Source organism: Engystomops pustulosus, chromosome 9 (assembly GCF_040894005.1).
Source record: "Engystomops pustulosus chromosome 9, aEngPut4.maternal, whole genome shotgun sequence".
In the NCBI taxonomy this organism is placed as follows: Eukaryota; Metazoa; Chordata; class Amphibia; order Anura; family Leptodactylidae; genus Engystomops; species Engystomops pustulosus.
In genome coordinates, this window is record NC_092419.1 from 77,518,546 (window position 1) to 77,532,774 (window position 14,229).

General features: G+C 39.9%; 1 protein-coding gene across 2 annotated transcripts; it reads right to left on the minus strand.

Annotated features, from left to right (window-relative positions):
• Positions 1 to 746: 746 nt before the first annotated feature.
• Positions 747 to 11,830, minus strand: FOXO4 (forkhead box O4). Of its 2 annotated transcripts, XM_072124971.1 has the most exons (4): positions 11,078 to 11,830; positions 6,423 to 7,179; positions 6,118 to 6,278; positions 747 to 5,992 (listed from the first exon to the last, which is right to left on the minus strand). In XM_072124971.1, the coding sequence occupies exons 1-3, from the start codon at positions 11,480 to 11,482 to the stop codon at positions 6,124 to 6,126; spliced, it is 1,317 nt and encodes a 438-aa protein (XP_071981072.1). In that variant the 5' UTR covers positions 11,483 to 11,830; the 3' UTR covers positions 747 to 5,992; positions 6,118 to 6,123. The 2 variants fall into 2 exon arrangements, with proteins under 2 accessions (XP_071981072.1, XP_071981071.1); XM_072124970.1 differs by having other exon boundaries at positions 6,118 to 7,179.
• Between the last annotated feature and the right edge of the window lie 2,399 nt (positions 11,831 to 14,229).

A 14,229-nucleotide genomic window follows, 5' to 3' on the forward strand; every position in this document is an offset into this window, starting at 1 on the left:
GACTACTTTTGCTGTCGAAAAGTACTCAGTTTAAATAATTTGTGGGTTTCTCAGCACCTGACTCCACCATTCAAAACATTTACCTGTGATTTATATAAAAAGTCTAACAATAACATGTCATTCTTTAACCCCCTCCTGACAGATGGTCATTGGTGCCCGAATGTCCAATTTTTGACGTTCTGCTATGCTCTTCTTTAAATGACGATATCTCCGGAAAAGCGTTACATATAATAATTTTTCCTTTTTTTTTTCAGTACATCTACTTTATAGGAAAATTTTATTAATTACAAAATGAAAATGTGAAAATAAGCTTTTTCTGTAATTTTTCCAATTAAAGTTTGTTTTAATAAGTAGTAACCAAAATATGTTATAATTACGTACAGCATTATTCCCTCACCCTTTCCCAGGTTCAGCTACAGATGCAGAGGTGTACTTGTGCAAAGAGAAAGTCTCCTGCAGCTTCTTCTATATTCTGCCTTCAGCTGGCAGGCCGGAAGGGGGCACACTTCACACACCTATATCTTCTGAAACCTTGCACCTAGTAACACAATTCTGCTGTCATATTAAACAAGAGAATATTTATATTTAATAAAATATAAAGCTATAAATGGGTATAAAAAAGCTGTACATAAAAATAATTTTTAATACAACGTTAAGAGTGGATCTCTCTGGTTCTGTGAAGCATACATACACAATACACATTATATTAAAGGGGAGATTGTATTTAACCCCTTAACGACTTGGCCCTTTTTCTGTTTTCATTTTTCACTCCTCACATTCAAAAATCCATACTTTTCTTATATTTCCATGTTAAGAGCTGTGTGAGGGATTGTTTTCTGCGCAACAAATTGCACTTCATAGTGATGGTATTTAATATTTCATGCCATGTACTGGGAAGCGGGGAAAAAATTCCAAATGGCAGGAAACTGGTGAACAAATGCATTTGCGACTTTTTGTTGTGGGCTTGGATTTTACAGCTTTCACTGTACACCCTCAATAACAAGTCTACTTTATTCTTTGGGTCGATGCAATCACAGGCATACCGAATGTATACACGTTTTATAATGTTTTCACACATTTACAAAAATTAAAACCACCTGTACAAAAGAAGATGCTTCATTTTGCCATGTTCTGGCACTAATTACTTTTTCATACTTCAGTGTACAGAGCTGTGAGTGGTCTCATTTTCGTGACTTTTGTTGTCACTTTTAATGCTACCGTTTTGAGGACTGTAGGGCCTTTTGATCACTTTTTAAAGAATTTTTTTTAATATTTTGCAAAATGGCAAAAAAGTGGCATTTTCCAATTTGGTCGCTATTTTCAGTTACGGAGTTAAACGCCAGGAATAATATTATATTTTGATATATCAGACATTTTGGGACGTGGTGATACTGAACATGTTTATGATTCTTTCCGTTTATTTACTTTAATATGTGATCTAGGGATTTTTTACTATTTTTTTTTTTTTTTACTATTATTTCAGACCTTTCAGGGCACTAACCTTTTAGGGTGTTATTGCTAATACGATATACTGCAAAACTACTGCATTGCAGTATATAGCAATTATATTGATGATCTCTAAAAGCCTGCCCTCTGCTGGCTATTACAGATCATTACACATGGCAAGCCTACGCATCTCAATGAGACCGGAGGCTGCCATGACAAGCGGTCGCCGCCCTCTGATGATGTCACCCAGGGGGGGCAGCTGTATTATACAGCAGACACCTGATGTATATGGAGAGAGCTCAGCTTGTGAGCGCTCTCCATACATGCCTTGCAGTGCAAAGACAATATAGTTTGCCCTGGTGGGCGAAGGTGTTAATATGATATAAAATTGTTTATCTAAGTGCTATGGTTCAGGAGACACAGCCATTTGAAGTTGGTCACTGTCAAGCAGCTTATAAACCTCCTTTCTGCACGGGGCACGTGTAAATAGGACGTATATAACCATATGGCAGTCGTGAAGGGGTTAAAGAAGTTTTCCCAGTTAAATGATCTATCCTATATGAATCTTCACTAAAACACCAGAGATGATTTAGCACCAAAGCAAGCAGCTTACCAAACTCTGTAGATGCTTGTGTGGTAAGGTACCTAATGCAATATCACCTCATAAAACTTTACATTTGTCGAAAAGGATTTTTTATTTTTTTTCCTTTTACTATGACGTGCATGAAGGAAGCCTTCCCGGACATATCTAATAGCAAATCAGAAGTACAAAAATCCCTCCTTTCTTCTTGCACACCACCCTCTTCCATTGGCTCACAGCTGACCTACCTCCTCGAGGTTAGAAACAACTATATCGTGCTGAAAACTGTACCAATGGCTATACAGACGATGTGGAGCTTTAGTATCAGAGAAAAGAGACCCCTTCCAATATACATTTTGAGTATATACAAGTCAGCACAGAAGTATGGATTTACGTATGGCATTCAAAAGTGGCAATTCACAGTGAAATCTGTAGGATGTGAATTGGTTGATGCCGAGAGACATAAATTAAGCCAAAGTACACGTGTTTCAGTCCTGGGCTGATCATGCATATGGATCTTTGGGAAACTAACTTAATGAATGTGTCTCCACGCAAAATATGACTCTCAGCACAACCATCGTATTGATCTAAATACTTGGATTAACCATTCATGTAATTTTACTGTCTAGTAGCAGGTTACCATTATACAGCTAAACATTATAAAATCACTCCAATAGATGTGGTTTAACTACTGTAAAATATCTGTAGGTGTTAGAATGAACAATCACCTATCTACACATTTCTCATACTTTAGCTAGAATTCTTGCACTTGCATCTTTTAGCTGAACCTCCAGCATTTTCCAGATTAGAAAATATATTTGGTAAGTTATAACATTCCTTTAACAAGTAAAATATATGTAGTAAATTGCACTAATGTTATATTATGTGTTATAAAATATTTTAATTTATACTAAAATCATTAGAAAACTTAAGGTTACAAAAATGGATTTTATAAAAATGTTCATAAAATTTGGGCACAATTTTGCATATTTTATTTTCTTTTTAAGATGTTGCATGTACTAATTAGCAACAGTGTGGAAAATTGTAAAACTTGATTAAGGAAAAAAAAAATAAAAGCCATCTTTAAAGGGCATCTCTCATAAAGTCCCACTAAGCGCCCTGTATTAGACTTTATTCACTTCCGCAAGACCAGATGGTTCCTGTATCGTAAGGGGGAGTGAATTAATTTTAACAAAAGGCATTCTGGTGACATAGACGGAGCTCCCCAGACTATTTTGCATAATTTTTTATAACTCTATATTGCCACAATTGCATGCAGTATTGAGTATAGAGTTATAATAAAAAGTGCTAAGAGCAGAGATCCTCAAGGAACTTCATAGTAGGACATGTCTACCATCAGTATAACGGATGGTAGATGACCTTTTCGGAGAACTTATAAGGTGATTTCAGCTGCCATTTCAAGGTATGGTATAGGGAGAGAGGTTGATCTCTGTGATCTATAGGCAGGATTTCTGAATAAAGACTTCAAGAAGCTACTGTAAGAGTACTGCAACTTCCGTCTCACAATGATTTGACAGCCATCTGTGTACACACCGATACAGGTAAATCTGTCAATCAGCTTTTGTGGATGTCAGAATTTAACATGCGTCTCACCAACCTGCACACGAACATGTGCTATTTCCGGGTTGCAAAAAATGGTCTATTTTTGCAGTCCATATGTAATCAGTAAATAACCCATTGCAGAACCACATTTCTGCAAAAAATAAAAACAGAAGGCTGCCAAAAGATGTCACTAGATTGTCCCAACTTTGTGAAAGGTCACATGATTGCGTTATCTAGAAAGTGTGGCATGGGTTCATGGGTCCATCAAAATTAATGTCAGTGTGTCATCAGTTAAAATAAAGACTAAATTTACATTCCTTCACATAAGTGGGAGCAGGGTTTCTGAGTATAAACCAATATACCACAGAGGTCAGATTCACTCCGTATATCATATCCTTCTCTCATAAAACACAGCTAAAATCACCTGTTCAGAGGGGCTTTATCTTCGGCAGCATGGCTTCTGCTCTTTATTGCAGATCAGATAACATCTGGCTCCAATAAAGATTTTAGTGTTTTGAAACAAGTAAAAGATCTTTGGTGCAATGAAGCGAGATGGTCCGTGCATCTGAAAGGAACACATATTCATTAGCAACATTGTGTTTCAATGAACTAAGAAAATGGCTTAAAAACTCAACTGCAAAAGAGCCTTTCCGACTGTAGCATTTAACAGAGGCCATGATGAATAAATTGAAAATACTAATGAACATCTACGTTACTTAAATTCATGATGGAAATGAACACACATTAAATTGCGACTATCCACATATTCAAACATTTAGAAAAACATAATCTTGGCATGAAAATCATCAGTGATACCTATAATCTGTGGTATTATTAAAAGGCAGGTTTAAATAAAAGACGGCTCTTGAAAAAAATACATCTCCATTTGCTTCCTGGTGGAGTAACTTTTGGCAATGTATCTTTAGTGGCTCTCATACTAACCAGGAGGATGCAAAAAATAGCCCTATTTAGAGAACGAAGCCAATACTTAAAGCAAATGTAAATATCCTGTAAATTGAATCACATGGGTTATTTTACATGAAATAGAATTTAAAGGGCTTTTCCATTATTATTAACTACCTATCTTTAGGCCATCAATACGAGTTTAGCAGGGAACAGATTCCTCGTTTCCTGAGTGATCAGCTGAACGGGATGAAATAGCCTTGTCCGGTAATTTTTTTTTTATCACGCACAAGTCTGTACTTTTTGTAATTGAATTATATGGTATTTCATCCAATCTCAATTACGTAAATGAGATGCAGCTTTAAAATCAAGCACCATCATTACTAAGTGCAAAGCATTTTTCCCACAAGCAAGTTTGGTCCGAGAAACTTGTTCTGTGAGTATGCACTGAACCTAGAACCACTGAGCTGATACAATGATACGGGGAATGCTGCAAGCACACAGGGCTAGTTTTTCGGACCAAACTTGCTTGTGGGGAACAGGCTTAAAGCATTGCAGACCCAACTACCTGTACAGGTGATCAGCTGCGATGCTAAAAAGTCAGAGCATCACAATGCTCATATTGAAGACCTGTACTATATTTTAGACCCCAGAAAAGCTCACAGTGGTAAAATCTAGTATCTAAATGACATTGTGCAAGGTAAGGGAAACAATAATTGAAGTTAAAAAGCTAAGCAATAAGAATCAGGCAAAATATAATTCTGCAATTTAAGTACATATCAACTGGACATTTTCCACATTATTAGTGTTTTAACAAGTTACAAAGTACCCTTGTCTGAAAACTACAAAATGAGTACAAAAATTAATTTTTAATTAAAATAACTCATTTGACAAATTCTTATTGTTAGGGTTGTATAGATTTGTGTTGGTGCCTGCACCTCTCTGTACACAGCTCAGTATAACATATGTAAAATAGTACATATAGCATAAAACAGGAGGGCAAAAATTTGGGAACAGTGTAGTCTGCAAGAAATGATGCTTTAACTCCATGCTGGTACATTAGGTAACCAGACACTCGAGATACATAACCTTTTAAGTTACTGTGAAACATTGTTGGTTTACCTGAAGACAACACACAAAATGTTTCTATACTTCTACCATGGTTTGCAAATTTACAGTATGTTATGCTCCATAATGTTCCTGGTAATTGTATTCTTGCACTCGCAAATATGGTACTGCCAAGTGACCCATATGGCAGGCAGTAGAATATGCAACCTCAGGAGTGGCGTAAAAACCGCTCACAATCCATAGAACTTGCAATGCACGTCAGCTTTGTCTCTACACGAGCCCAGGTGAACATGGCTATAGTGCTATTTTTGAGGCATTATATAGTGCGGTCGGCTGAAGAGCTTAAAAGGTATTTCTAGGTCTGCACAAGCAGAGTCCTTAACATCAGTACTCTTCAAGGAATCCATAGTAAAACAAGGCCTCCAACCGGATCTGCACCAAAAGAAAAACAAAACAAAGTAAAGTTAGGCAGGTTTTATATTGTTAACTGCTTTGCCATTACATGGTTTTGCTTCCAGTTACAGACAACTTGCAACCTTCATGTAGTATTACTATACCTGTCCTTAACTGGGTACCCAGCTATGGTTGTTGTTCTGGTTGGAACCAGGATGTATAGGTTCAAAGTTGAAATCCAGACCACCTTCATCCATTAACTCATTGTTAATGATGTATTCCATATCACATTCCAAATTCTCAAGGATCATATCCATGTCCAAATCTGTGGGAAGACGATCAGAAGTGGAACCAAATACGTTTGGTTTAGGAGATGGCATAGAAGAGGCTGGAGGAAGCCCGATCATTGTAAGGGTGGTAGAAGGCACCAAAGCATTAAGAGAAACAGTTGGTTGCTCAGGTGTCCTACCTTTATTCTGACCACCCAACATTAGTAGATTTGGTCCTCCGCTCTGCCCCAGGACAGGATCTACCTGTGTCATCATGACATTACTAGGTGGAGGAGAATCAGAGGTCAAGAGGGCTTCCAGAGTTTGAGGTCGTTGAAAGTGTCCAGATGATCCCCGCACAGGAGAAGCATCAGCAGGACCAAACAGAGAATTTCCAAAAGACAGGGTCTGTGGTGGATGTATTGGAAAACTGGGGGCTCCTTGTATCAAAGTCTGTGGCACAGGTAGTGGTGCTCCTGGAGACAGCATTGTTAAGCTGTCAATAAGCTCCAATTCCTCTGAGACAGTAGGGGGAACACTGTTGGAGAAGCCAAGTGAAGAGTGAAGGTCTTCATCAACAACATCATCAGGTTCCGTCAAGATAGGGGATAGGCGAACACTAAGAGTACTAGCATTGGAACCTGTGCGTGGCCGAAAACTGGTCCACACATCAGGATCATCACCACTGCGTGAAGAAGGACTACCTGGCCATTTTGGGGGTTGTGAACCAGGACTTCCTGCAGTTGATTCTCCAGGTGCTTGAGCCTTTTTCTTAGAAACTTTACTCCTTACTTTTGCAAGCTTGCTGCTGTTGTCCATGGATGCTGCTCTTCTACGTGGTGTCTTACCACTTTTCCCACCTTCTGGATTCAACATCCACCAGGAGCTTTTACCAGTTGCTTCATTGTGCACCTTAATAAACTTACTGTGCAGAGATAGGTTGTGACGGATTGAATTCTGCATAAAGAAAAAAAAAAAGACACATGAAATTACTTATAGGAACAGAGTGGGGGGTCCACCACAGAAGTCTATACAATCTAAAGCAATGTAGGGGGTTCTGGTAATAAATTAAGGGGGATATTACCATACATGCTTAAAAACATCAATACACCCCCCCATACACATCAATCTACAAAATCTATTTGAGTCTTAAAGTGAATCTGTTAGTATAAATTAACCCAATAAACTAGCAGCTTATCAAGAAGAATATTATTTTCCAGAAATTTTGTGGTCCAATGTGATAGCATTTGGAAAATCAGTGTAGATCATTATTGTTCTCTCTTAACCCCTTAATGACCGCCCTATCGGCTTTTTACGGCGGTCATTAAGGGTACTTCTTCTGACACGTACGCCTTTCTACGGCGGCGCGCCAGAAGAAGTTTTCGGGACACCGGGTCTCGCTGGTGCCGGTGTCGGGCTGTGATATCACAGCCCAGACCCGGCACTAACACCCAGGATCCGATCCCTCCTGCCTCAGCCCCGGGTTCCGACGAGTGACCCGGGGCTGTCGGCTCCTCTCTGTGCCGGGTTCCGCCTCCGGGCAGGACCCGGCTGTGTGTAACTGAGCATGCTCAGTTACTTACAGTATACACTGCAATACAAGTGTATTGCAGTGTAAAGGCTTGAATAAGCGATCGGATGATCGCTTATTGAAGCCAAGAAGTAGAAAGTGTAAAAAAAGTTAAAAAAAAAAAAAAAATTTTTATAATATAATTAAATAAAAGTCCCATAATCTCCCCAGTAACACATAAAATGCAAATAAAGTAAATAAAACACAAAACACGTCCATATTAATCTGTACAATAAATCTAAATCAATATTGAACCCGCTCGGTGAACTACGTAAAAAAAAAACTCGAAAAACTTCCCATAATATACAATTTTCCATCAAACACCATCACAAAAAAGTTACGTTCCCTAATATGATACGACTGAAAAGAACAACTGTTTTCGCAAAAAATAAGCCCCCAACCAGATCTGACAACAGAAAACTACAGAAGTTATGGCCCTGAAAAGTTGTCAATAGTAAAAACAATGCGATTTTCTCCAATATTGGTTTTGCTCAGGAAAATTGAGCAAAAATAAGAAAAACTATATAAATGAGGTATCACCGCAATCGTAGTGAACCAGAGAATAAAGATAAAATATTATTTTTACATTACGGTGAGCGGGGGGGGAAAAATGCTAACAATCCAAAATAAAAATTGATGATTTTGTTTGTGTCCCCCTTGAAATAGTTAATAAAATCTCATGAATAAGCTTTAGACTCCCAAAATAAATTATCTATACATTGTATCTCATCCCGTACATAATAAGCCCTCATATGTTCGCATTACCAAAAAAAAAAAAAAAAAAAAATGTATAGGTTGTACAATGTGACAATACAAATCTGCTGTGAATGGCGCCTCCATTCATTCTATGCCCGGCCGTGCGCCCATACAGCAGTTTACCACCACATATGGGGTATCAGTACACTCGGGAGGAATTGGGCATCAAGCGTTGCAGTGCATTTCATCATTTAATTTATTCTGAAAATGTCAGTTTTGGCCTAAATGAATGTATTTTCCAAAAAAAATTCTATAGTTTCTAAATCGCAGGTCCATATTTTTTAACCCATGTGAAACACTTAAAGGGTTAATAGACTTAATAGAAGTTGTTTTACATATGTTGAGGGGTGAACTTTCTATAGTGAGGTAATTTATGGGGTTTTACTATTATTTAGGCCTCTCAAAGTCACTTGAAAGCTGAGTTGTCCCTCAAAATGTGAGTTATGGCAATTTTCATGAAAATAAGAAAAATCGCACCTAAAGTTCTGCACCTCATAACATCCTAGAAAAATGACCGGAAGCAAAAAATATCATCCCAACATAAAGCAGATATTCTGTAAATGTTAATTATCAAACTTTTTGGGTAGTTTTACATCTTGTCTGGAAACCAGAACATTTCAAACTTGGAAAATGAAGATTTTTTACAAACTTTTGCCAAATTTTTCCTTTTTTTCCAGAACAAAACGCAAAACTTATCACTTAAATTTTATAACTAACATGAAGTACAATGTTTCATGAGAAAACATTCTCAAAATCACCAGGATATGTTAAAGCGTTCCGAAGTTATAACCAATTATCGTGAGACATGTCAGATTTGAAAAATCGAGTCTGGTCATTGAGCTGAAAACTAGTGTCGGTGATAAGGGGTTAAAGGATTCAGGGACATCAATAATTCGGCTGAGCGGGACACTGCCACTATGATGACAGTTATTTTAAGTTGATTTAAAGGGCTGTAATGGAAACAATTTTTAGTTAAAAGAAGGATGTCCAGTTCCCATAGAGCCCTATTAAGTACCTATCACTAGCTGTATACACTCACCGGCCACTTTATTAGGTACACCATGCTAGTAACGGGTTGGACCCCCTTTTGCCTTCAGAACTGCCTCAATTCTTTGTGGCATAGATTCAACAAGGTGCTGGAAGCATTCCTCAGAGATTTTGATGGTTGTGCGTCAAAATCCCAGTAGATCAGCAGTTTCTGAAATACTCAGACCAGCCCTTCTGGCACCAACAACCATGCCACGTTCAAAGGCATCAAATCACCTTTCTTCCCCATACTGATGCTTGGTTTGAACTGCAGGAGATTGTCTTGACCATGTCTACATGCCTAAATGCACTGAGTTGCCGCCATGTGATTGGCTGATTAGAAATTAAGTGTTAACGAGCAGTTGGACAGGTGTACCTAATAAAGTGGCCGGTGAGTGTATAAGGCGCACCTGATTATAAGTATGAATGACCAGCAGGTGGCAGACCTGTGAACAGTTCAAGGCAGCTGTTGTCTGTAAGTATGGTTCATATATAAGGCGTACTGGACTATAAGGCGCACTTTTGATTTTTGTGCGCCTTACAGTCCGAAAAATATGGTAATTACATGTGGACATCCTGTCATGAACTGTCAGCCAATGTGACACTTTATAATGTCAAGGATGAAAGGAGTACATAATCTATTTACAACAGATTTCTATTCTTCAACAAATTGAATTGTTTTTAACAGAAGCACAGTCAATATTACTTAGTCTATAGACAAGACCCCTAAGGCGCTGTACGCATAGGGAATACCTGCAGTAGGCGCTTCCCTACCATCTAAATGCTGTTCAAACCTTTCACCCCACATTGGATGTTGTTATTACGACAGCACAGCCATCCCATGTGTCTTTACATGCTTAGACTATTATGCAAAATATCCAGCAAATAGAAATCAGTTCCATTTATCTAAACTTGGTTTGCAGAAATCAATGTGCTCGCGATCAAAACATCACTATTGAGAACAGGAATTATTGCACAAGAGTCTGCTAAATCCACACTGCAGCATTTTACCCCAAAACCAGCAGTGGCATCAACAAAGTATAATGGAAAAATGTTTAAATCTTCTCTGTTTTTGGCCCCCTATCCATTTTTCCTTCTATACATGGAGCAAAATGCTGCTGTGTAAACTTGCTCCAAAAGTTTCATCACACAAAAATTTCTAGGAGGAAAACAAGCAACTGGTGACAAAAGGACACGTGGTGAGACTGGATCATTTTCGGCTGCAGTTGTGGCATACGGATATGGTTTTGTGCTGCAGAAGCCTCAGATTGCAATCTCTTGCCAGCATGATTCTCAGGCCTATTGTTTCAGCTGACCAGGTTATTGCTCTGTAGTGTCTTATTTTATTAATATATGACCTTTTGATCTGTAAAGCGTTACAAGACATGATGGCGCTGTAAAAAGATTTTAAAATATGGCAGGGGCTACAAGTAGTTTTCTAAAAGTATTATGCAGAGCCTAATTTTTGCAGAGGAACCCAATAGGATCTACTACCCCCATTACCTTCCAGCCGGCAGAGCTGTTGCTGTCGCCTTTGTCTTTGAAGTAGGGAATGGTTTTGACCATCCACTCGTAGATCTGGGACAAGGTGAGTCTCTTCTCAGGAGAGCTCTCTATGGCCTGGGTGATGAGCTCGGCATAGGACTGGTTGCCCCAGGCATTCCTCCTGGATCCCCCTTTCCTGGGAGTCACTGCCCCTAGCAGGCCATCAGAGAGGCCTCTGTCCTCAGCCTCTGCAGTCAGGAGGGAGGGGGGATCAGGGGGGTCTGCTTTGCTCTCCTCAGAGGGGGTAGTGGGCTGCACTACGGAGAGCTCAGGCCTGGGCAGGGGCCATGTGCACGACCTGGGTCTCGCCTGAGGCTCGAAGTCTGGGTCAATGTCCACGGGAGTCGCCTCTGTGCCCTCCATGGCTGGATAGCTGGAGGCCGCTGCTGTTCTGGTCTCTTCAGCACACCCCGGTGAGCGCTCAGCCGGCACACGCCATGCCGCCCGCACAGACACGGCCAGGGCGCAGGTGTGAGGCGGCGGCGGCCAGGTAAGCGCCCTCGCTGCTGTCTCTCCTGCTGCTGCTCCACGGACACCTCCAGTCAGTCTCTACACTCGTCCCTACCGCTCCCGCAGTCTCTATGCCGGTTCCGTGCGGCAAATGTCACTTTCCCTTTTGTTTTGGACACCACAAAACTTCTAGCTGACGTCTCTCTGTTTACCAGGGGCTGCAGAGGAACTGAGGCGCATGCGCAACAGGCGTCACTCGCTACCGCGATTTGCATCATGGGCGTTGTAGTTTCTGACATGGCGACAGCCGCAAACATGTGTAAGAGGAGAACATCAACTCCCAGCAGAGTCTGCGCGGCTGTGAAATGATGGGTCATTGTTCTGCAGGCATATGAAGACTACATCTCCCGTGATTCTGTGCGGCGTGGTGTGATTTGGCCTTGTTGAGTTATGTAAGAGTTTAGCACAAGTTGCCGGAGTTAGTGGTAGTAACGCTGGAGGACGCTGCGCTAACGCACGGCCGTGTATGGAGCTTATACTCTAGTGCACTAAATAAAACATCACTTAAAGAATTTATATCAGACAAACTACAACTGTCCTACAGTGACAACCATCAAAGTATCCTGTAAACATTAAATAATATTTAACCTCAAGTGTAAACATGCCAAGCAGCAAACACTAATATAAAAGTGTCTACATATCTTCCGCCAAAGTGCCATGTTCATACATCCCGGGATTGGTAAATGTACCATAGATCCTTGTACACGGAATTAGTCACAAGACTTTCTTGACAGAACTCAGTTTGTCTGGTTATACTGATATATGTGATGGCAGCACTTCAGGATATTGATTGTTGATTTTTTTTTTTATTCAACAATATCAATTATTGTTCATGGAAAAATAAGACATCCCCTGAAAATAAGACCTAGCACCTCTTTAGGAGCAAAAATTAATAAAAGACACTAGGGCACATTTTCTTTACCAGATCACTGGAATTCACAGAATTCCCGTTGTTATTCCGGTGTATAAGATCTAAATTTTGCTTACCTGAAAATTTCTTTTCCTCAAAGTCCAAAGGCAGCACTGATGGGTAAGAGTCTGGAGTCCTAATTATGACAGAAGAACACAATAACAATGTTAATTAACAATAAATCAATTAACCGACTGCCCTATAAGTATCCTAGGAGTCAAGGAAGAGGCGTGTTTTATGCAGCAAAAAAATTATTTTATTGGGAGGGAATATAATAGTGCTGCCTTTGGACTTCGAGGAAAAGAAATTTTCAGGTAAGCAAAATTTAGATCTTCCTCTCGTCCTACAGGCAGCACTGATGGGATTTAGGTAGCAAATTTTCGAAGCCACTGTAGATAGCGCTGATACGCCAAAGGCTGAGCCAGCTGAGGAGACATCCAGCCTGTAATGTTTAGCAAAAGTATTAGAAGAAGTCCAAGAAGGTGCTTGACAGATCTGATCTATAGAGAGCATTGCATACTCTGCCCAGGAAGTAGCAGTAGATCTTGTAGAATGAGCCCTAATCTGTAAAGGTGAAGGTTGTCCCAAGGCTCTGTAAGCCATAGAAATACTCTGCTTTATCCATCGAGATAGAGAGGCTGCAGAGGCCTTCATCCCTTTTCTTGGACCTTGGAATTGGAGAAACAGAGATTCAGACTTTCTAAAAGATTTTGTTTCTCTAGATAAGTCAAGACAGATCTTCTAACATCCAGAAGATGCAGAACTTGCTGATGAGCATTAGCAGGAGTTGGACACAAAGCTGGAAGATAATATCCCTGATTTAAATTAGAAACTGAGGCCACTTTAGGAATAAACGATGGAACTGTTCTTGGTATGATGCAGTCTGGTCTTATCTGTAAGTATGGCTCTTTGCAGGATAAGGCTTTTAGCTCTGAAATTCTTCTAGCAGTGGAAACAGCAACTAAAAAGAAGGTCTTCCACGATAAACATTTGAGAGAAGCTTCCTGTATAGGCTCAAGGGGAGGTTCTGTGAGATGATGTAGGACCAAGGCAAGATCCCACTGTGGACATGGTGGTCTAATAGGTTTGATGTTCCTTAAAGCCTTGAAGAATCTCCGTACTAAATGATTAGATGAGAATCTATTGTTATTTAAAGCATTGATTGCAGCAAACTGAAGCTTCAAGGTAGCAGGTTTTAAACCTTTATCAAGGCCATCCTGTAGAAAAGTAAGGATATCTGAGACTGAAGGTTCAGATACAGAATTGTCAGAACACCAGGATGTGAAGACTTTCCAAACTCTACCATAAGACTTAATGGTCACTGATCTTCTAGCTGACAACAATGTATTTATTCCTCTGGAAGAAAGACCGAGATCTGTTAGGGTCTTCTTCTCAATCTCCAGGCCGTAAGCTGTAGCTTCTGTGGTGATGGATGGAAAAACCCCATCTGTTCCAAGAGATGTGGAACTGCAGGAAGGTTCCAATATTCGCCCTTGGACAACCTCATTACAAGAGGAAACCATACTCTGCGTGGCCAAAATGGTAGGATCAGAATTGCATTCGGTTTCTCTTCTTTGATTTTGTAAAGTATCCTCTAAATGAGTGGTATCGGAGGAAATATGTAAATTAACAGGTTGGTCCAGGGAAGAGACAGGGCATCCACTGCATAGGGTTGGTCTGACCTGTAAAG